Here is a 24,666-nt window from a genome sequence, read left to right on the forward strand (position 1 = left end):
TTCCATTCGAAGTAGTTTTCGCAGGTGGTCTGGGAGCTGGAGTAACGTTTTCTTCGGATTGTCTATGCACGTAACAGCTTATATACGTTTCAAGTTTTTGTTACCTGAGAATTAACTGTAATCTATCTTTTCACTATTTCTCTCTTGTTAAACCGAAAGATTTCGAGGTCAAAGGTTGTTTGAATTTGACATACTGAGAAGGGGTCAAAATATGGCGCTGTACAGTGCGCGTTTGCAACTGACATAGTTGTGTACGAAACTCCGAAGTAATCATGGCAACGAGACCAAATCAACCGAAAGTTCAAAGATCCCCGGGGCAGGTAACTACAAGTCATTAAGCTAAAGGCAAGGGTATATATCTTTTCAGTCGCCAAGTGAAGCAATAACCGTTAAATTTCACTTGCAGCATATCGCCATGACTACCGTGGGACGCTATGACTCAGACCGGTCGACTAACTGTAGATTTAGTTTGTTTATACTTATACCCCGGAAGGGAAAGCCTTGCTCTTTGTGAGCATGGAGGTAGACCTCCATTGTGTATGCGATGAAATATCTACCCGATATGGGAGCCCCATACAGTTTGTACTAGCTAGTAGACTTGCCCCAGTCTCCTTGCTTTTCTCGGCAGCTGAGTTACTGACTAGTCGTTCATACCACGATCTACGCAACAGCCTACCACTTAGTGCGACGGTCTACTGATGTTTAGTCATTCAGTTTTTTATATGTTTTGATACTTATATACCCAGACTTGGAGCAAGTCGAAGTCTGTACATCTGACAACTGCCTCCTACTGGGCCCACTTGTTTTGTTCATGTTTCATGGATGTAAAAATAGATTTTGTGCTGGTTTTTTTTTTACCTACACAGAGCAGTACAATCCTGGCTGCTGTTGCTCTCCAAGACCACATGGTGAAAAGTCTGTCACTTGTCGACCCACTAAGACAAACTCATTACAATCCATCACGGAGAGTCAAACCGAAAAAAGTGTCGGCAGTCGTCGACACCAGACTGAAGAAATTATCCAAGAAGAGCGGGAAGAAAGATGAAGAAGAAAAGGAGTATGTCTTAGATGCCAAACCACAACCACTGACTCTAGGTTTGCAACTAAATACTTCTTGACTCCAGGAGTAATTTATAGCTTTCACCGAAACATTGAAATATCCATTTGATTGGTGTAATATGATTGGTATTGCTCGTCAGGAGCAAAGAAGAAGGCGTTTGAATGATTGTTTCTGCTTTGTTTCATAAAGATCTCAAGAACTCTTCCCAGTCACGATCCCTCAAATCAGGGAGGGACATACCCTGCATGATAATACTTTTGATGCAAACACAAAACAAAACTTTCCATGTATAAAGTAGGGAGCATTGACTGAAGTCACTCATGCTAACGGTGTATAGACAGCAACACCTACCAAAAGGAAGACATGCACCTGATAAGGAGAAATCTCCCATTGAGGAGAGAAAATTACCTCTTGGATCTTGAGACAAACTCCTGACATGGAGACGGCTTTGACTAGCCCAGACCCTATTTCTTCTCTTTGGCCTCCGTGCCTCCGACCACACTCTGGAGTGTGGGCGAAGGCCAAAAGCGGAGACTGGGGTCCAGGCTAGCTTTGACAAAATACTGCTGCACACTTTGATACACATTTGTAAATTTTCAAAAGTGTGGCAACAAATCCATCAAATTTAAGGGTAAAAATTTCACCATTGCTTTCTTTGCATATTTCCAAGTTTATACAAGATTGTTGATATCTGCTGCGTAAAAAAGACAAACTGTAACATTTTGTTTGCATGAACTGTGCATTGTAGCCGCATGGATCAACTTCATTTGTACATTTTTACGTCAAACGTTTGTCAAGGGATTCAACAATTAATGTTTTAATATGTACACGTGCAGGATAAATGTCACCACATTAGGAGATTTCTTCACAAAGAGAATTATGATTAGAACGACTGAATCAAAGTACATATAACATATTTAAGGTGATTTCCTGATAGGAGAAGTATCTCCCCTTGGGAAGAATTTTTCCGTTTGGTGTATTTAACCTTACTGATATTGACTTTAATGATGTACAATCAACTGAAACTCTTTTTGCTAATAAACAACAAAAACAAAATTATGATTTTTTGTATTTTAAACTTGCTGTTGCTGTTATACTTGCTCAATATCATTTTTGCATTTTTTCTTTCTTTCTCTTTTTATTCAGCACAAAAGCTTGGCCTGGTTGAAGCTCCAGAGCAGCTGCTGTCAGATGAACAATGGAAGAATGTCAAAGACAAATCCAATGAGAGGGAGGATTCAAAAGAACCTTGTGTCATTTGTAAAGAAGATTTTGGTCTGGTAGAGCAGGTAATGAAATCATAAGTAGGTGTGAGTGAGTGACCCTGTTCACCCCCAAAACGCCTGTAAACAAGTCCACAATCACCATTGATAACAATAGATTTGGGTCAAACCACATGGTTTAATAGTGTACTTAAGGTGAAGCACTACGAATTACGTCAAAATTAGGTTGTGGTGTCATTTTCTTGAAACTTTGCACAAATATTCTTGGAAGTTGCAAGCGCAACAATGAAATAAAAAATGGGGGTCACCACGCTCGTTTCCATGGAAACGGACATTAAAATGGCGTCGTTAGAAATAAATAACAATGATATAATTCACTTAAACTAAAGAAAGCAATTATAAAACGCTTAGCAATGAGTTAATTTTAATAAATACCAAGAATTAAGATCCATATCTATCGAATGTATAGTTTTCATGATGTTTGTAAATAAATTTTAACATAAGTATCGATTACAAAATGACGATATCGAAATATATCACTACATAATTTTCGAACTCTCTTCCTGTCGCTTTGAATGGTGTCATTTTGACCAAACTTGGCGAATAAAATCCTGACATAATACCATTTAGTTTACACTTTTAATAAAAGGGTGTCACCACGCTACTTTTTACAATATCTCCAGGAAATGGGTAATATGAGCCATGTAAATGGGAGAGAATGTTAATTTTGTGCTCATATTGAATAAAAACCAGCTTCCTAGGGGGTCAAAATATGACAAGGTTAAAGGTCACATGTATTTCTAAGAGGCTGGGTCAAAAAATTAGGTAGAAGCGCAATTTCAACAATGGCAGGTGATTTTAAATACATGCGCTACAAAATAACCCATTTGCGGCAGGCTTGAGTTAAATCTGCGCAGAAATGTTCTAAAGCGTGTGCGCGTCCGAATTCGTCGCCCTTTACCTTAACTCACCATTGCAGGGTGAGTTTGAGACCCTGAAAGTCTAAAGTAAAACTGTCTCAAGAATCAAAGAATGTCTTTGTAAGGCTGTTGTACCTATATCAATGCTTTTGAAAATCACAGTATGGACAACATTCAACTTCATTGATATGATGTATACCTCGAAATAATATGTTGTGTGTGATCTTTTGAATTTATTTGCCTTTATCTTTCATACAGGTTCTTCTGTCATGCACACACGTCTTTCACAGGGTGAGTCCATTTCCTCAACACTTTTACCTCTTTTCTCTGTGATTAGGACCAGTGTCATCACAGACTTGAAAATGATTAGATTGGACCACAGCTGTAAATGGAACTTTTGCATCCAAATTAACATACTATCTAAAGCTTCCCCATAATTCTCCGTATTCCTAATTGGAAAAAGAACATCTATCCACCAAACAATAAACAATTTCAATAATTCTCAGTACACTTTACATTCAAGGTTTAATTCTGTCCTACAAACTTTAAAGTACAAAAGAAATTCTAACTTTGATGGAAAAGTTTGTTTCATCTGGCATATATCTTACCTCTGTGTTAAGTTTCAAAGCACCAACAATGGCATTAGACCTTTTCCTGGTTATCCCACAGCGCACTGCTGTGAAGTGGCCTTATCAAACACCATATACACAAGCAAAACAACACAAAACCATACTGATTTTGTGCTGTACAAAGGATTCTTATAGAAGAATGAAACAAGTTTGCCATGCCAAAAATTGGTGACAGAAATATAGGTTCGAGTGTAATCTGCCAAAGTGTTCTATGGGTAAAGATCCGTCTATGTGATAGACGGATGTGCCTGTGTATACTGTATGGCTAAAAAGTTCTATGAGTAACATGTGCTGAGAATACCCTAGCGTGCACTGATTCATGTACATAGACTTGGTTCAAGTCGGTGAATTTTCAAAATATAAAATATTCTACGACAGTTTCTCTTGTGTCTCTTCCTTTTCATATAAACCTTTTTTGAAATTTCACAGCCCGGATCAGATTTTCCTGGTGATCGAACACATAACCTCTGAATCTGCGTGGTAGTGAGTGGTTCTGCCGGATGATTCCGGGTGAAACTCCAGTTTATTGTGTTGACCTCACCCATCATGTTCAACCCACTCACATGTTTCACATGAAAACAACACAAATCACCGCGTTCACCCCACTCAAACATTTACAAATCACAGACTTGAACCAAGTCTGTGCATTATGGAACCATGAACAATGGTAGATCAGCATGATTGAAGATTAGCATACCCATGCATGTCAATAACAAGGGTTTTGGTCTGTTCTCAAATGACTCCCTAGGTCACTATTAATTAATGCAGAATGCTGTTAGTAACCATTGATCCATTCCCCTGGCCAAATTGAAACATAAATATTTTCCATCTTTTACAGAACTGCTTGCAGGCATTTGAGAGATTTACAGGGAAGAAAACGTGTCCAATGTGTCGGAGAGCCCAGTATCAGACCAGGGTCATACATGAAGGGGCCAGACATCACAGGCAAAAATGTGCCACCAAGTAGGTACTCATCTGAGGTGCAGTACTCAACAGATCAGTAGAGAGTTGAGATCAGAGACAGTTGCATTTTTCAGTAACTAGGTCCCGTGGCTGAGATGACACAAGGAACTGGAAGATTTTTGTCTCAATAAAAGAATTAAATTTGAGCTAATAAAATACATTTTTTATCTGTAGTGAATCATCGGTATAGTGAAAATACAATCAAATTTAAACAGGATGATTAAGTCTGTGACTGCTTGATTATGGATAAGTTTATATTTGAACATGTGGTGAGGTATTTATTACCGAGGTTTGGTGGGGGGACACTGCAACAATTTACCGGCTTGATGTCAGGAACAACAATTTACCGGCTTGATGTCAGGAACAACAATTTACCGGCTTGATGTCAGGAACAACAATTTACCGGCTTGATGTCAGGAACAACAATTTACCGGCTTGATGTCAGGAACAAAGAGAATTCCCAGTTTCCCTATATTAAACCATATGGATGGTCTTAGAAACCAAACACAAATTTTCATGAACTTACAGATGCAACCTCCGGCACATACTTGACCAGTCAGCAATATTTTCAATGTACCTGGCACTCAAAAAAAAAGATGTTGAAAAAGTGCTGACCTAGTGTTTGTTGTGCATTTACGGAATTGTCATTAAACAAGTATATGCCATGCTTGGTATATTTGACACTTACTGTGATATGTGTAATACATGTGTCTTTAATGTGTCTGTAATACAGGATACAGGCATGTTGGCGAGGATATGTCGTGAGAAGTTGGTATCTTAAGTTGAGAGAGACTGTACCCCCAAAAGATCCAAAACTCAGGAAGAAGTTCTACGAAGAAAAGGTTTGTCATTTTCAATGTGAAATGAAAGGTTTCTTGAGATTTCAACCTGGTCCTGCTATGATAAAGTTAGCACAGAAAAGGAACAGATAAATAAAAACCCAAAGGAAAAAGAATTCCAAGCTGTATTCTACACCCCGGTCAATGGAAATGGACCTCTCAATATTTACATTGGAGTGAAGGTTGAACTTCCCCACCCTATTTTATCATAGGCCTGTTCACCCTATTGAAGGCAAATGGTGTCAGCCTAAGTCTGATAATGAATATCGGTCATATCATCAGTATTATTTCCATCTTTATTTTGGGCCAAACCATGGCGCTGAAAGGGTTGATGTTTCAGTGAAAACTACTCGTAGCTTCTTCCTTCCAATCAACAATCTATACTGTGTTTCTTTGGAACCTTGTTTCCCCTGCAGTTGCATCACATTACGGACCGAATTCTGAATTCTTACGACACCAGAGTCGACGATTTCCTCTCAGAGATCGACAGGTCGATAGCCGCAAGCAGAGACGTCTTCAGACATTTTGAAGAATCGTCGTTCCGGGAAATCAGCGAAGCTGAATGGGAAGCCATACAATTAAAAGTAAGATAAATATTTTCTCAGAATTTAAATATTGGAGTCTCATATGTGTCATAAGAAAGTAATTTCGCAAAGCGAATGCTGTTGAATGTCTTTTCTGTGATTGTGATTTCTTCAATTAAATATGAGAAACTGAAGTTTGGAAACCTAACATATCCAGACTATTAGAACCCTTTGAGTGCCAAAGTCTGTGTTTGTCCCCTTTATATAATAAACCCCTGTCAATTTTTCTAAGATTTTTGCCAAAATTTTGAGAAAAAACTGTAGCCAATGAAATGTGATGTCCATTTGGTCCAAAATTATAAGAAAATTACAGAAAAATTCATAAAAATTGGTAAAATTTTGCACTGAAATTTTGGCGGGAGAAAATTACAGCACTCAAAGGGTTAATGGGGCATTGAAGAGAGAACATGGTGGTGGAACTGTGACATATCCAATAAGTGGACCTTGTGGAACAAAGTTTGAACCATGATTCCACCAAGAATTTAGCATACATTTGGTGAAATCTAGAGAATGATGGTATCTGCCACTGCAAAGTGGATGGAATTTGTAAATGCAGAAATCAAAGCCTCACTCTCCCTTGGCAATAATGTAATAAGTAGCACTCATGAGAATGGCAATCAAGTTGATGTTGGTGTTTTATTGAAGTTACATTCATCATGTATTTTATAATCTTTTATGACTAATCCAGGCATAATGACTGGCAGGATTTTATGACACGGTGTACGTAAAAAACAAAACCTTGTGACCGATATTAATCTCACCGCTTCTCTCATCAGTGCAGAGGATTACAGTTAAAACTACAATGCTACTATGTCCACACAAAAAAAGACATTCATAACTTATTCATTCACGGCGTTGTTCCATTACAGGCCATCCAACGCGAGAACATGGACTGTCCGATATGCATAATGCCGCTGGAAACCCCGGGGCTTGAAAAATCCCCAGAAACCGGGCCAAGTCATGGCAGAAGAACCTTGCTGCTCTCATGTTCACATGTCTTTCACAAGACCTGTTTGTTGGCCTTTGAAGAACTCTCTGACATTGATAGGAAGGTCTGCCCTGTCTGTAGATCAGCCTATCAAAAATATGCCCTCTGAGATGCCGTATGGGATAGTTCCTTCGTTTGTACATTTCTGGATTTCAGGACCCCTTCAAAAATTTGTGTGTCATAGCCGTTTTTTTATGAATGTGCATAGTCCTCTGGAATAGGAATGGTCAGCAACTTATTCAGACCGATGAATCCTTGTTTTGTACTGAGGTTGTTTAAATATCCCCGCAGAGATCAGTTTATGTTCACTTTTTTCAGTGTGATTTTGAAGATTTACACCCTCAGATGTTTTGATAATGTCATACAGTGTCAGTTACTTCGCATGTGATCTGGGTTTTATCACCAAGGGAACAATTGAGTGCAAATCCTATCCATTCAAGGATGACCAAATACAGAGAATGTCTCCTGAGTTCTACCGAGAATTCCATTTAGATATACAGTGACTGATGATTCTAAAATATAATAATGTGTTCGTGCCCAAGAGAGTATGCAAAATAAAACAGAAAGCCCAGATTTTTATTTTAAAACTGAGATATGTTGAGATGCTTCAATTTTTCAGACTTAAATTAAATATATAATCTATTCTCATGAGCGAGAGCTTGGTTTCTTTTCCATGAACATACACAAAACTCTTCAAGATGCCTTTGGTTTACAACCACGGGTGGCCTAAACTAGGGAGCACTTCTGGCTACAAAAAGAAGGGAAATATGTGAAAACGCAGGGTAGATACAATACAGAGCGATTCACAATTAGTCAATGGGGATGACCCCGGGGATGACCTTCAGCATGATGTCGTTCCTTTTCTGGTATGGACCCCGTTGTTAACTAGGGTACGGTTTGTAGTCACGGTTTTCAGATCTCGTCTATGAATAAAAGGCCATAATTCGAACTCCCATTTTGGACTCGTAGTCGCATTTTCAACTTTCAAACTGTCGTTTTGGAGTAAATCCCATTTTGACTAACTCATAGAGGTCCCCCAGAACACCAGTAAGGTGCGGAAATGTGTTTTATCGTTTTTAGAAAGTTTAGCTAGAAGTTTAGAAGGCTAAATTAGAAATGTCTAAATCTAAATCTAAACTTTCTAATTTAGCTGGAGTTTAGCTCGGCTCTTAGGAGTCGAATTTTTTTCCAGCGATATATCCGATAATTACGATATTTAGCCCGATCTAAATAGCGTTCTAAACTTTCTAATTTAGCTGGAGTTTAGCTCGGCTCTGAGGAGTTCAAACATTTTTCCAGTGATATATCCAATAATTACGATATTTAGCCCGATCTAAATAGCGTTCTAAACTTTCTAATTTAGCTGGAGTTTAGCTCGGCTCTGAGGAGTTCAAACATTTTTCCAGTGATATATCCGATAATTACGATATTTAGCCCGATCTAAATAGCGTTCTAAACTTTCTAATTTAGCTGAAGTTTAGCTCGGGTCCGAGGAGTCCAGTTTTTTCCCAGCGATATATCCGATAATTACGATATTTAGCCCGATCTAAATAGCGTTCTAAACTTTCTAATTTAGCTGGAGTTTAGCTCGGCTCTGAGGAGTTCAAACATTTTTCCAGTGATATATCCGATAATTACGATATTTAGCCCGATCTAAATAGCGTTCTAAACTTTCTAATTTAGCTGAAGTTTAGCTCGGCCCTCAAGAGTCCAAAATTTTTTCTAGCGATATATCCGATAATAACGATATTTAACCCGATATAAATAGCGTTCTAAACTTTCTAATTTAGCTTAAGTTTAGCTCGGGTCCTAGGGGTCCAGTTTTTTCCCCAGCGATATATCCGATAATTACGATATTTAACCCGATCTAAATAGCGTTCTAAACTTTCTAATTTAGCTTGAGTTTAGATCGGCTCTTAGGAGTTCACACATTGTTTTTTCAGTGATATATCCGATAATTACGATATTTAGCCCGATCTAGAGAGTTTTTTGAACTTGCACATTTAGCTGGAGTTTAGTCGGTTCGCAGACGATGTATCCGATATCGATACGATATTTAGCGTGAGCTTACTATCGTTTTAAACTCTTTTTCTGAATTGTGTATATTGTCATTAATCGTCAGGGTAAAAAGTTTTGTGATTCATTCTTCGTTCGTATCTTTCAAATACTTCTCACACCTCACCTACACGCAAACTCACTAATACACTCACAGAGAGCAGACAACACCATTATAATAATTAATATTAAAAAGAGCTTTAATTCTTACATAAACGAGTAAAAGTTTATGACACGGTAAAACAAAATGAAACTGAATCAAACGGAATCAGTTGAAACAAAAGTACGAATCTTTCACCGCAGCTCCTGTGCCAGCACTTTGGAGAGAAACTCAAAAAAGTCGGAAAACTTTCAAAAGTTTTACAAAAATTAATCGATGAAAATTCTATTTACATAAAAAGGGTTACAAAATGACAACCAAGTAGTAAGTTTGGCGCGATCTACTTTGAAATGATACAATTACTTAAACTTGTGTTAAGGCGTATGCTAAACGTACAACATTTGCAATGTTGAGGAATATTTATGGTTTCCGACGCTTATATTCCTTCTACGATAAACCTAGAGAGTCCACGATGTTTTTCGCGTCACTGCTTAAATCATCGTATTTCCTTTTCCGGAAGACGACTGTTGATTTTCTCTTCTTCGATGATTCGTCAGGCTTTATGATATCCCCAAATCCCAATTCGGCCAACTTCGTCAACCGCTACATTTACCGCATCACACATCAACTATCCATCAACTTAATTTGGTTGCCTTCCAAGTATTTTATATAATTTTCTTGGTTCTACAATATGTCGTCTTCGAACCTATAGTTCCCTGAAACACGCGTTACCGCTATCTCATACCGCAGAACAAGGAGTCGGAAAAGAGAATTACCAGTGCAATTGTTTGGATACATAGCTGGAAAACAAATTTGGCTCAGTATTCATAGCCGAGCTAAACTCCAGCTAAATTAGAAATATAAGTACACTTTTTAGATCTGGCTAATTATCGTAATTATCGAATATATCACTGGAAAAAAATTTTGACTCCTCACAGCCGAGCTAAACTCCGGCTAAATTAGAAAGTTTAGAACGCTGTTTAGATTGGGCTAAAGATCTTTATTATCGGATATATCGCTGGAAACAATTTTGACTCCTCAGAGCCGAGCTAAACTCAAGCTAAATTAGAAAGTTTAGAACGCTATTTAGATTGGGCTAAATATCGTTATTATCGGATATATCGCTGAAAAATTTTGACTCCTCAGAGCTGAGCTAAACTCCAGCTAAATTAGAATGTTTAGAACGCTTTCTATAGATCGGGGTCAATATCGTAATTATCGAATATATCACTGGAAAAAAATTTGACTCCTCAGAGCCGTGCTAAACTCCAGCTAAATTAGAAAGTTTAGAACGCTATTTAGATTGGGCTAAATATCGTTATTATCGGATATATCGCTGGAAAAAAATTTGACTCCTCAGAGCCGAGCTAAACTCCAGCTAAATTAGAATGTTTAGAACGCTTTCTAGATCGGGCTAAATATCGTAATTATCGGATATATCACTGGAAAAAAATTTGACTCCTCAGAGCCGAGGTAAACTCCAGCTAAATTAGAAAGTTTAGAACGCTATTTAGATTGGGCTAAATATCGTAATTATCGGATATATCGCCTGAAAAAATTTTGACTGCTCAGAGCCGAGCTAAACTTTAGCTAAATTAGAAAGTTTAGAACACTTTGTAGATCGGGCTAAATATCGTAATTACCGGATATATCACTGGAAAAAAATTTGACTCCTCAGAGCCGAGCTAAACTCCAGCTAAATTAGAAAGTTTAGAATGCTATTTAGGTTGGGCTAAATATCGTTATTATTGGGTATATCGCCTGAAAAAATTTTGACTCCTCAGAGCCGAGCTAAACTCCAGCTAAATTAGAAAGTTTAGAACGCTATTTAGATTGGGCTAAATATCGTTATTATCGGATATATCGCTGGAAAAATTTTGACTCCTTAGAGCCGAGCTAAACTCCAGCTAAATTAGAAAGTTTAGAACGCTATTATATCGGGCTAATTATCGTAATTATCGGATATATCACTGGAAAACATTTTGACTCCTCTGAGCCGAGCTAAACTCAGAAAGTTTAGAACGCTTTCTAGATCGGGCTAAATATCGTTATTATCGGATATATCACTGGAAAAAAATTTGACTCCTCAGAGCCGAGCTAAACTCCAGCTACATTAGAAAGTTTAGAACGCTATTTAGATTGGGCTAATTATCGTAATTATCGGATATATCACTGGAAAACATTTTGACTCCTCTGAGCCGAGCAAACTCAGAAAGTTTAGAACGCTTTCTAGATCGGGCTAAATATCGTTATTATCGGATATATCACTGGAAAAAAATTTGACTCCTCAGAGCCGAGCTAAACTCCAGCTACATTAGAAAGTTTAGAACGCTATTTAGATTGGGCTAAATATCGTTATTATCGGATATATCGTCGGAAAAAAATTTGACTCCTCAGAGCCGAGCTAAACTCCAGCTACATTAGAAAGTTTACAATGCTTTCTAGATCGGGCTAAATATCGTAATATAGCTGTGTTTAGCCGTGTTTTATCGTGTTTAGCTTATTTAGCTCCCATTGACAATACACAGAGTTTAGAACAGGAACACAGCGAGAGACACAATTCCGCACATAACTCAGCTGGGATCGCCTTTGTTTGTTCTGGTCTGTAAGAGGATTATGGCTCGTTTAGAAGCGGTGTTTCCCTGTGGGTTGTAGTTATTTCTTGACAAACCAAGAGAGAAGGACCGACGGGCCTTAACGAACGTCAGTTGAAGCGTTCTCGCAAAAAGTGCAGATCAACAATTTTTCGGTACGTAAGTTATCGTGTTATGATACTTGTTATTCAGGCAGGCTGTATAGAATCTCTGTTGTTTCTCATTCTGGATCTCGCTAAAACTAATGCGGCGATGTGATTTTTTGTGACGTAATCTTTTTTTACATTTTAAATGGACACGATCTCCATATCGACACAAGGAAGACAAAGCAGGAATGTTGTCGGGCATGGTGACACACCGCAAAATCACAACCAAACTGTCGGCATATATGATTTTTAGCTCACGTTTTCACATGCGTGAGCTAATGTCGCAGCGATGTCTGTCTTTGTGTCTGTCTGTATTTGCTTCAAGTTGTTTGACCGTCAATCTGTCCGTGATATCTTATCGGATCAGAATCAAATCTGGTTCTGTTTACGAATGGCAAGAACTGGTTAGTTTTTGGTTGGTATGGCTTGCATATTTCTGCTCATTTGCATGAGTAGGCGCTACTGATTTTAGAAAAAAACAGACATACAGTAAGAACGACTGCACAGAATTGGATGAGGTGTGCTACAACTGTTGATCAAACAAGGATTTATCCACCACGAAAGAAAGGGGTGGCATGAAAGTTAATAGCTAATTTGCATATTTGATGAACTTTCCTAATTAGGGATATATATCTTGATCGACTTGGAAAGTTGATGAAACTTGCTATGTATAGTGAAGATACTATGATTTAGCATTTAGTATTTTCATTTCAGCTAATTACATATTTGAATACTTAATGACCTTTAGAATTTATCTGTGGTGATTGTTCATTATGTTGATCATAACACTTTCAATGAAGTTGCAAACATGTGGCAAAGGTTCAAATTCACACATAACTGCATTATATAATGAAACACGTGAGCATTTTCTGTTCATATTTGGTTTTTATCAGATTGTTAGTTGTTGTGCCCTCCCTGGCCTTTCCTGTCTGTTAGTAAATTTACGAATTTGGTTTTTAAAATTAGTAAATAAATTATATGATGATGACCCCCGCCAAATTTCAACAAATACTTTTGCTGGTGATGAATGTATTCATGACAGAAGCTTAGGCATAGACGTGCTTTTTATTTCTGCTTTGAACACTCAAATTTTGATATGTATTTTCAAAAGATGGATGGTTTGTTGTGTCATTTTGACAAGGTTGGATCATAGGGAACTCCGTAATATGGTTGTTCCTATAAAATTGAAGAACACCATCAATTTGTGTTGTTTCCAGCACGTTGATGCCGCTGCATATCGAGCTTCAATATCTTGTATACAATGGTTGGTGTTACAGAGATATTTTATCTCAGACAAAAATTAATGAACCTAGCGGTCATCGACACCAGTAAAATGGTTAATTAAAACAACAAGATCTCAATTATGAGTCGATATGCATACAAACCATATTTTTAGACAAACGCACAATAAGGCTAATTCCGTTTTACGAGGGTGTTTACGGAAGTCAGGACGAAAACAAGAACATGTGTCACAGTGACGTTTGAATATTAATTGTGACACTGATGTTTATGATTGGATGTATCATTTTATCTTTAATTCATGTATATTGTATGATCCAAGCCACGCCTTAAAGATAACGTTTAAAATCCCATCCTTAAACATACAACGAGCAGAGAGTTGTTCGAGCAGATTGGAATAGAGAGAGAGTTGCTCGAAGAGATTGGAATAGAGAGAGAGTTGCTCGAGGAGATTGGAACATTGAGAGAGGAACACAGCGGACCCAAGACATTTAGACTATGGGAGAAGCGTATCTTGGGCGATGGCAACTGTCAAGCTTGTCTACAGAGAAATAAAGTCTATGTAGTACCAACGAACTCTGAACGTCTCGTGTAGTCAATACACTGAAGATCCCCAGGTTACTTCTCGGCAGCCAAGGCGAGTTCAACACATAAACTCCCCTTTGAAAGAATGAATAGTAATCGAGTGGCCGGAACGTTACTACTTTGAAGAAAAAAACTAATAGTAACATTGGTATTGAGTACATTGCCGAACGTCAAAAATCTTCCTATTTGTTTGTAATCTCATACTCACTGGGGAAAACATGGTAGGCTTGCATGAGATTGATCGAACTGCGCCATCTTCAGGCCCACAAATCAAATTTTCAAAGACAGTCCCCCAAAAATCATGACAACCGATCGATTGAAAAGTTGTATGGCATGAGTTTGCATTAATAAATGTTATCACCAGGCCGGGATGTGGCTAACAGAGCGATTCACAGTTAGTCAATGGGGACTGGCGGCCAGTCAATAGATGGAAGGGCCTTTTGATCATGCTTTTACAATTACTTTTTTGTTTGCCTCACGTGTTACGTCACTGACGAAGTAAAACACAATGCAAGACTTGCCACTGTTATTCGATCAAGTAGCGATGCCAAACCGCGGGTTCCAACCTGGTACTACAATCGATCAACTTTACTTACTGGTTCGAAAGTTTTCGGATTTTAGCTGTCACTTTAAGATTTTTTTGGGGTAAATTTTGGTCGTCTGTGATGGTATGGACCCCGTTGTTAACTAGAGTACGATTTAACTCTGTTGTTGAACGCACAGGGGCTTGCGTAAATGTCCGACTCCAGGGGTGGACGCGAAGGTTAGTGGTATATTGGTCTCAGCACAGTTTTCTTGTGTGTGTGTGGGTGTGCCCAAGTTCAGAGGTTGCCATAAAGCCATTATGGTGATAACCGGGAGGGCACATTGTATACATATATATATATATATATATATATATATATATATATATATATATATATTATATATATATATATATATATATATATATATATATATATATATATATATATATATATATATATATATATATATATATATATATATATATATATATATATATATACTCATACATTGGCCACACATATGTATGGTACATCATGGAGGTAGCTACCTCCATGGGTACATGTACATTACACATAATCTACACACACGCACATAGTGTATCCGTTCATACATGAAGGTAGCTACTACCTCCATGGTTCATACATGTAGAACACATACATTACACACATACATCAAACGTTCGCACGTACGCAAATACATTCGCACATACATGCAAAACAAATACATACATACATACATACATACATACATACATACATACATACATACATACATACATACATACATACATACATACATACATACATACATGTGTCATGTTTCTATAATTTGTACCAGTTACTGTAAATCTTCATTCTAGTAATTCGCCAAATTTCAACATTTTGCCACTTGGGCTTGAATTCCCACGATTTACCGGAGGTGTAATTCTTCATTGAAAATTGGCGGCAAATTACATTTTCAAGTCTCTTTTGTTTAAATTCAATGGCAGTGCCATTCCAGGCACCCACGTGTCTCGTGAATACCTATGATTATGCATGAAATGTCTCACGCAAGGTTGGACAATAGAAAGACAAAGTAGTCGAACTTTTATCAGAACTGTAGCTGTCAAGTGTCGCTTTTCATATTTTCACAGCCTGGATTTAAAACAATGGTGTTGAGACATGTCTCATGCATACTATGTATTAATCATTGTGAAACTAGCGTTTGCAAGTTTTCTTGTCGACAAAGTATTGTAAATTTGAGAGTTAGACTTTGGGGGCCTTGGAGTGAGCATATCTCCAGGCTCTCGGAGCTAAGAGTTGCCCCAGGCAGCCATCAGGCTGACCTGGGGAAATAAAGTTTCGAGCGCAACGTTAATTCCTGTGTCGCCTGATCTATATGTTTGCTCCATCTACGCGTACTGTGGTCTGAAGTTCCCCTTAATCCTGATTCAGAACAGCATGAACATTTCTTTACAATTTGATATGGTGGAGAACTAAAACCCGGTTGCAATATCGACCAAATGTGGTGTTTGGTCGAGTCTCGAGCTGCAAAGCGAGTCGTTCTGCCAAAATCTGAGCTGCATGATTCCCCGAAAACGAAGACTTACAGTAACCGGTACAAATTATAGAAACATGACACATACATACATACATACATACATACATACATACATACATACATACATACATACATACATACATACATACATACATACATACATACATACATACATACATACATACATACATACACGATCAAAGAGATTATTTTCCAAACAATTTTACAAACGATAACTTTTTATGAATTTCTCTGCTGTAATAAACTTGCGTTACATTTAATTAACGCTAAAGACATTGTTGTCAATATGACTGATACTATCATAACTTAATTATTGAATTTATCTTCTGTATTCTAGACTTTGCGTTTATAAGAAAACCAGCTATGTCGTCGCACTATTATGGCAGGAACTATACTCTGTCAGGGGCAATGATGACTATGGTGGTTGTAACTCTGCTGTTTATCTGTGCCGGCTATTTCGGCCAACAAACGCCGTTATATGCACCCCCGACACCAAAGGACTACCACGCGTCCCTGTCAACTGACAACAGAGAACTCCAAACAACTGCCTTTGACTCCGGGGGCAACAGAGTTTCAACCAGGTCAAGTGTTGAGGTCAAACTAATGAAGGTTTTCAAGTCTGCAACTTCAAGAATTCGGAGAAACATGACCATGTGGATGGAAGAGTTAAAGATGACCCCCTTGATGGTCAGCAAAGCATTCAAACACCCGTCATCGACATCGACATCAGCTTTTAGCCGTGTAATTATAGATGCAGTTATGAAGGAGAGGCCATTGAAAATGGGCGTTGCCGGTGGCTCTATCTCTGCTGGTAGAAAGATCTACGCGTCTTTCTTTGCTGACACTATGAAATCTGCTCTGGGTGTACCGGTAGAGATTCACAATGGGGCGATTGGTGGTACCGATAGTAGGTTTGGTACCTACTGCTTTGGTGCTCTGGTCAATATGACAGAATTGGACATCGTTCTATGGGAGTATGCGGTAAATGACTACCTTAAAGGTGTAGGACCCTGGGCACAGGAGGAATTCAGCCGAACTATATTAGATTTGCCGAACTCGCCCCAGTTAATCTATGTAAACTTTTTACATGGGGTTACAATGCATCGCAATTCATGCGAGAGTAATGAAATAAATGGCAGCCGACCACTAAGTGAACATTACAATGTACCATCGATAAGAACGGCGGATGCAATATGTAATATAGTAAAATATGGTAATTTCACTGATTTGGTTATGAGCAGAAGAAACGGACATCCTTCTCCGAAGTATCACAAGATGACAGGCGTTTTCCTTGTTGAATTTTTCGCACGCGTCCTGGATAACTTGCTCAGTACTTTAACATTGAAGCCAATAGAGGATGTGAAACACCTTTATGTTTCATCCCCGAAGGCAAGGAATTTGAAACCAATTTTCACCAAGGTACCGATACTGAAACCAAAGTGCTGGACAGTCTTGGGGAACACACGACGCGGTCTTGCTAGGAGACTTCTAACCCCTATTGATTTCGACGGGTGGAAACTTGCGGTCGCCGACTCTGAAAAACCTAACAGAACGGACTTGAAACGTTTCTGGGAATCAGGAAGGGCAAATAGTTCTATAATTTTTCCTGTCAACGTACCTCCTTTAGGAAACCTCAACTGCACTGTGGCGATCAGCCTGTGGGGCTGTCCCGAGTGTGGGTCAGCTGACGTTTTCATTGATGGAGACAGGGCGAGCAGCGTGCGGGTATCTTCAAAATATAAATGGAAGGCCACCACATCAGCGAGAGTTTCTGGTAACCTTGTGGCAGGAAATCACACTATGACGTTGATTGGAATTGGTGACGGTAATTTTCGCATTTCTAGCATTATGACTTCATATCGTACAGATCTCTGATCTAAGTATGATAGGTGTGACAGCTATCAAAACACTGTCTGAAGACAGGTATGGCAAATTGATTCTTATCATCTGTACCTTGTATACTATCAAACTTTTCCCTTGGTCGTTTTAAATAGAAATTTTCATTGGTCACGTGGTCATTGTTTCACTGAAACTTTCTTTACAGAAAGTAATTTTATTTTAAACATAAATTGCTTCAGAAAACTTAAACAAAAAGGAAACAAGCGAATTTAACAGCGAGACAAAAATAGAAGTAAGCTTTAACTGAAAGAATGCGTACAAAGACAATATTGTTTACCATCTGTTATCGAAATGTTCCTTCTGATGTACTAACAGCTTTTGCTCTCAAATGAGATTTTTGCTTACTCATAAATGATTCACTAAATTTTCTGATTTGGGAAGCACACCAAGAGGGACATCTCGACAAGATATTAAATCGGTTTGTTTTTCCCCCAGACAAAAGTTTTGAAAGGTATTCCAAAAACGTCTGGTTTCGCTGCATTTCTAGAATAAATGTTCTCTATCTCTTTAACCCTTTGAGTGCTGAATTTTTTGCCGCCAAAATTTGAGTGCTACATTTTACAAACTTTTATGAATTTTTCTGTAATATTTTTGGTAATTTTGGACCACATGGACGTAAAATTTCATTGGCTACAATTTCTTATCAAAATTTTGGCAAAAAATCTGAAAAAAGGTTGACTAGGGTACATTTTGTAATGTTGACAAAAATTGACTTTGGCGCTCAAAGGGTTAAGGTTACCATTACACTAACAGCAAGAATTGTCGTTTATTTTATTATTCATCAAAAATAAATTTGTCCCCAATATACCGTGTGATAGACTTTAAATTGAAAACGCCTCAGTTTCACGTCACTCCAACAGATATTCTTGACATACATGTAGTTCATTTTTGGAAAATATTCATTCTGAAGTAGGTTGCTAATGTTTTCTGTTATTTTTAAACTTTTCGTAATGTGGTGCCTATTCGAAATAGCCCCCCTCCCCTCGAGATTTCTTTTATATATTTGTTAGTTGCTGGAAAAATCTTTCGTTCAGTAATTCGTTTCAGGTTTTTTGAATTGATAAAACCGCACAAGTATATGTTATATAATCCACATTGACACTGATTTTTTTCATAATACACGCCAGGAATGTGAACCACCACTGACATAATGTGCTTGATATCTTCTTGTGACTATTTTTGGTAAACTATGGCGTTTCCGCCTTCCGTGTAAATTTGTTGTCCCCTATACTTCGTTAAGCGGCGCCTTGGGCTGTGCATTTTGGAGATCAGTAAAATATTTCAGAATGTTTGAATAAAAATGGGAATTAAAAAAACGAACTACGTTTAACGTCACAATTACAATTTAATAAAAACTTGAGCCCCTAGCTTCCGAGAGAGAATATTTAGGTTTTTCTTTCAGGGAAAATTGCTTATCAGAAGTTTTAGAGCTTTGTGTATTTCTATCTTATCAATCATTTTCAAACGTCCCTTATCTAATTCGCTAATTGTACGAAACTTTCCGGAACTAAAATTGATTTAAAAACATACACCTACTTTGAAATTTAAAAACATTTTGACAGAAGAAAGTTTGCCGGAATAGTAAGATCCCCAGCTTTCCATGTGTCTAGTTCAGCCCGATGGTTTTAGAGTATTCAAGCAATTAGGTTTCTCATTTTGTGCTTTATCGTGTGCAACTTACATTCCAAGTAGATTAATTTTGTGGGTAGGGGATTCAGATAGGTGGTGGAAGATCACTCGAGTATCTAGATTGAGGTGTCAAGGATCCTACCAGTAGTAAATTCCTTTAACACTTGCAGGATAGCTTTGGCATAGCTTTTAAAGGGCGCGCTGCACCCAACGTAGCGTATTTTGTTACCATTTTTTAGCAAATGTTCGTTTGTTAACCAAAGATATAAATTATCGGTTGGGTTCATCTTTTAGCTTTCCAAGCAGTTATAAGTTGCATGATAAAAAGTGTTAATTTATGCAAATGTATGCAAATCACCCGATTTCCTGGCTTCTCTTTTCTCCCAATTTCAAAATTTCCAAAGAATGTAGCTCCACTCTGGGTGGGTTAAATTTTCTGAGATTTCACACTATCTTATACTTATACTGTATAAAAAGGACTATATGTTTGGCACACAATGGAAAATAAAATAGTCGTTTTTTGCTACATATACTCTTGTTTCAAGTGAAATATTACATTTCAAAAAAAATAGTATCAACCTTTTGACTAAATTAATTTTTATCATTAATACCAAAATTGAGGTTTTTTACCCCAAATATACATCCCCTTCATCCTTCGAGTAAATTATTGCTACAATGCTAAACTTTAGATTCTCTGATTTTGAAAATACAAAGTATGAGTGGGGCTTCCTTGTCATCTTAGATGAGAAAAATTCCGTTAAAGGCGCAATTTTCAATCCCAGGTTCTCACATTTGTGGAGATCTCTTCCAATTCAAACACTTGGCCAGTATACGGTGTTTGATTTCTATAACATTAATTACACAAACTGATCTCAATCTTTTGTCACCTTTTGCTAATCCTGCAAACATAGTTTATACAAACGTTTCATTGACGGTTGGTTCAAATCGCCAACAGTCATTGATTCCCCACCACCAACGCTCGCATTTCCTAAAAAATTATCTTCCAGTCGCGTAAGAATTTGAATATAACCACAGAGTTCGATCGGCAGCAGCTTTGTGCTGACCGCTTGGCAGTCTGTCTGCGTTTTTGCGGCCGGAGAAAACTAAAAAGTGGCATTTTCTGGAGCGTGTGCCCGCGTGTTGCCTGTTTTGTGTCCACTTATATAATGAACGCCGCCATAGCTTGGCACCCTTTTAAAGGGAGGTTCCGCCTTTAAAAAAAATGTTGGCAATATGCAGTTCCATCTTGAGAGTAAAGTTGTGTCGTCTGCAAAACCAGAGATTTTCCTTTGATTGTTAGGGGGAAGGGTAATTCCTACACAATCTTTTGATTTCTCTACATCGATTGCCAATAATTCGATTGACAAAACGAGTAAAGTTGCTGACACGGGGAATGTTGTTTGGCCTTGATGAATAATTATTGGAAGAATTGTAGACATCATAGGGGCAATACTTCTATTTAGGCCCTACTGCTTTATAATCAGAATTTAACAGGGAAGAGGGTCGACGATTTTGTACATTGTAGGGGTGTTTTATCTGCTTTTGGGAAGAGAGGTTTGACTGCTTGTTTTTGAGCGTTTGAAAGTAGTCCTCATTCGTGTTCGTAATTCAGGTTATGTTCAAGCTTGATCCGAAGTTTGTCCCAGAATACTAAGATATAATACAGCTGGTAACCCATAACTGCCGGACGGTGCATTGTTTTTAGGGGACAACTTAAATCATCTATACATTTCATTTTCATTCAAGGGGCCTTAACAGCGCTCTTGTCGAGACTGTGATAATCTAAATGTATTAGCTGAATTGTTCAATTCTGTTTTATCGACATTTTGGCTATTTGACTTAAAAGTTTCTGTAAACCTGTTTAAATGGACAAAGTCGCTTTGGCCTTTTACCTTACTTTCTGCACAGTCCCTCTATCCACGTGGATAGAGGGACTGTGGTTTCTGTGATATCAAGGAAAATTTGGGATACTTACATTAAGTCACTCAGTGTACAAAACGACGAATATACATAACTACAAAAGTATGAAAAATTACCCTTTTCTGAATGCAAACAGATTATTTTGTGGCCTCTTGACAAAATTGATTTTTCCTTTTCCGACTTGATTTCCTGTGACAAAAAAATGTAAAATGTTGCCACTATGTAAGGAAAACTTGTTATCCTTGATCTGTATGAGAGACACCGCCAACAAAGATTTCATCATTAACCCTTTTAGTGCTATAATTTTTCCCATCAAAATTTTAGTACAATATTTTACCAATTTTTATGAATTTTTCTGTAATTATTTCGATAATTTTGAACCAAATGGTTATCACATTTTATCGGTTACAGTTTCTTATCAAAATTTTGGTGTAATTATTTTGATAATTTTGAACCAAATGGTTATCACATTTTATCGGTTACAGTTTCTTATCAAAATTTTGGTGTAATTATTTTGATAATTTTGAACCAAATGGTTATCACATTTTATCGGTTACAGTTTCTTATCAAAATTTTGGCAAAAAACCTTAAAAAATTGACTGGGATATATTTTTAAAGGCGACAAAAATTGACTTTGGCGCTCAAGGCTTAAAACTTGCACGAAGGTAAAAACTTTTGTAACAGTGTATGTTCAGCCATGCACCGTGACGGTGGCAGTCGTGCAGGGAACTCGAATCTTTGGTCCAGACCATAAAATGTCGCACTGAATGTTTATCTTGGCTGGCTGTTAGCAGAGCCAGCTGACGCAGAGTTGAGGTTCTGAAGAGTGAACCAGAATTCTAGCATCTCTCAAGACGTCACACAACACAAACTACTTTTCATATCATACACAATTCATGATAAATAAAAAGTAAAAAAAAGGAGCTACTTTATCCCTTTAAGTTCACTGAATATTTCTCTCTCTGTCCTCTTTTTCTCTATCTGCAACTATTATTGCCTTTGTAGTTTTCTTGTTGAAGTTTCGTTTTTCAAAAGAGAGAAAATACTTGCTGTTTTCTTTCACCTTGTTCATACCATTAACCTCCTGATCTTAGTATAGCTTCTGCCACTACTAAACGTTATCTTTCACTAATTCTCGGTTTTAAAAAGTCGGCCCCGCGATAATGAATTAATGGTCATGACCATTAATTCATTTTCGCGATGGTTTCATGTATCGTGTCTAAAACAGGGGTCGAATATATTCATTCAGTATCTTTCAACATGTCAAACAATATAAGTAGTATCTCGTATCAAACAAAATTCATGAAAAATGGCCGACTTTGTCCCTTTAAATTAGTTCTTTCATATCCTACGAGAACATTCATCTATTTGTTCTTCGAATTTATCGAGTCGAATTTGTAATTTTTTCATCTTCCTTCAATATGCCCTCTTTATTTTCACTAATTGACGCTGTTTGTCCTCTAATTTTATATTTTAGGTACTTTCAGGAAGTATGAATCCGTGACATTTCGCGACCAAACTATATATATATATATATATATATATATATATATATATATATATATATATATATATATATATATATATATATATATATATATATATATATATATATATATCGAATAGACATATCTGTGCGGTACATTTTGCGGCCAACCAATTGTTGGAATATGAAATCTAATAATTTATATTTAAAGTTATCTGGGAAATGTGATTTTTCTGTAATGTTCGATTCTAACTTTCTCATATCTTGCTATTGGTCTAATGCTCGATATTATAACAAGAGAGTCCCTTGAAAATAACGATTACTACGGAACTGAAGGCTCCGGAAAACGTGACTGAGGACAGTTTTATTCGAAATTGATAAAAATTAATGATGTTACCATCATCATTTTCATATCGGAAATCCTCCGTTGATGCATTGTACACATTTTAGCCACATTAGAAGTTATCTTGGTATTTCCATTGACCCATCACTTAATTGGAATTCACAATGTTATTTTAAAAATCAGCCCCAAAATTGGTGTCCTTTCTCGTACAAGACATTTTGTACCAAAGTCAATTCTTATCATGATCTATAACACCTTTATCTTACCACATCTAACATATTGCCTAGAAATCTGGGGTAACACTTACACTACATTATTAAATCCCATTCTCCTCCTACAGAAAAAAGCTGTTCGTCTTATTACATTTTCTGATTTCACAGCACACTCCGAACCTTTATTTCGTCAACTAAATACATTACCTCTTCCGAAACTCAGTAAATATTCTTCCTCTCTATTTATCTTTAATTTTATTAAATAATAATTTCCCGACTAATATTTCTAACTATTTTGAAATCCCTACCCATACTTATTCTACACGATCATCTGATAGTGGCAATCTCCGAATACCGAATGCCAGACTTACTATTACTCAACACAACATTGTCTTTGCTACAGTCAAACACTGGAATTCACTGCCGTATCATCTTAAATAAATAAAATCCAGACGTAAATTTCAAAGAGATTTAAAATCATATTTATCAAGCTTGTGAAAACTTTTCTGTGTACTCCTTATAGTTTTTTTTTCTCCTCAACCCTGTGTGACTATTTTGTAAATTTTATTACTGTTATAATATTGGGCCGTGGACTCGATTAGTCCATTGGGACTACTTCCACGGTCCAAACCAGATATATTTCAGTATTTTTCGAATTGTAAGTTTGTAATACTTTGGTTTATGTTCAACATTGTATTTATATCTGGTTGAATAAAGATTCATTCATGATGACAGCCATACGCTAAAAAGTAACGGATCGTCACTGAAATTTGCTACTTCCACTTGTGCAAGTCTTTCACATCTCTGCTAGTATGTCATCTACCTTGATCGATACGATGCAGTTCCCTTTGGACTTGGTGCTACTTTCAAGAGCAAGGGCGATTGCAAGATGGTCAATGACCGCTCAGAGTTGGGAAACGTCATAACGATCTAATGTGGTGCTGTTACAATCAACATCTTGGCGTGTTAGCTTCAGTTAGGGGTGGACTATTTGCTTTGTGGGGGAGCTTGAGGAAATGGGTATTACAGCAATTTTTTTCACCCATCCTGGCAGCAATAATTTCTTTCCAAGGCTTACCTTGGAACAATTTTTTTTGGTCCAAAAATTTTCCAAATCAATTAAATGGAAATAGAGAAGAACGATGCTTTTAAAATTATGTTTTC

At 37.3% G+C, this 24,666-nt stretch overlaps 2 protein-coding genes across 3 annotated transcripts; both read left to right on the top strand.

Annotated features, from left to right (window-relative positions):
• The first annotated feature begins 132 nt into the window (after positions 1-132).
• LOC139117149 (RING finger protein 32-like) lies at positions 133-7,857 on the top strand. Its single transcript, XM_070680016.1, has 8 exons — positions 133-320; positions 867-1,095; positions 2,207-2,349; positions 3,462-3,494; positions 4,671-4,795; positions 5,529-5,637; positions 6,051-6,218; positions 7,088-7,857. Exons 1-8 carry the CDS (start codon positions 273-275, stop codon positions 7,313-7,315), a joined length of 1,083 nt encoding a protein of 360 aa, XP_070536117.1. The 5' UTR covers positions 133-272; the 3' UTR covers positions 7,316-7,857.
• Positions 7,858-11,973: 4,116 nt separating this feature from the next.
• On the top strand, positions 11,974-18,632 carry LOC139117145 (uncharacterized). Of its 2 annotated transcripts, none has more exons than XM_070680008.1 (2): positions 11,974-12,110; positions 16,351-18,632. In XM_070680008.1, exon 2 carries the CDS (start codon positions 16,377-16,379, stop codon positions 17,886-17,888), a length of 1,512 nt encoding a protein of 503 aa, XP_070536109.1. In that variant the 5' UTR covers positions 11,974-12,110; positions 16,351-16,376; the 3' UTR covers positions 17,889-18,632. The 2 variants fall into 2 exon arrangements, with proteins under 2 accessions (XP_070536109.1, XP_070536108.1); XM_070680007.1 differs by lacking the exon at positions 11,974-12,110 and adding an exon at positions 14,627-14,688.
• The last annotated feature ends 6,034 nt before the right edge of the window (positions 18,633-24,666 follow it).

The sequence above is a fragment of the Ptychodera flava genome, chromosome 18 (assembly GCF_041260155.1).
Source record: "Ptychodera flava strain L36383 chromosome 18, AS_Pfla_20210202, whole genome shotgun sequence".
NCBI classification, from domain to species: Eukaryota; Metazoa; Hemichordata; class Enteropneusta; family Ptychoderidae; genus Ptychodera; species Ptychodera flava.

Bases quoted from the DNA above. Each gene is read 5' to 3' on its own strand.
- LOC139117149 (XM_070680016.1), top strand. From the start codon at position 273: ATGGCAACGAGACCAAATCAACCGAAAGTTCAAAGATCCCCGGGGCAG. The intron at 4,796-5,528 runs GTAGGTACTCAT...TCTGTAATACAG, and splicing joins AGGCAAAAATGTGCCACCAA to GATACAGGCATGTTGGCGAG. The intron at 6,219-7,087 runs GTAAGATAAATA...GTTCCATTACAG, and splicing joins GGGAAGCCATACAATTAAAA to GCCATCCAACGCGAGAACAT.
- LOC139117145 (XM_070680007.1), top strand. From the start codon at position 14,661: ATGTCCGACTCCAGGGGTGGACGCGAAG. The intron at 14,689-16,350 runs GTTAGTGGTATA...TCTGTATTCTAG, and splicing joins CTCCAGGGGTGGACGCGAAG to ACTTTGCGTTTATAAGAAAA.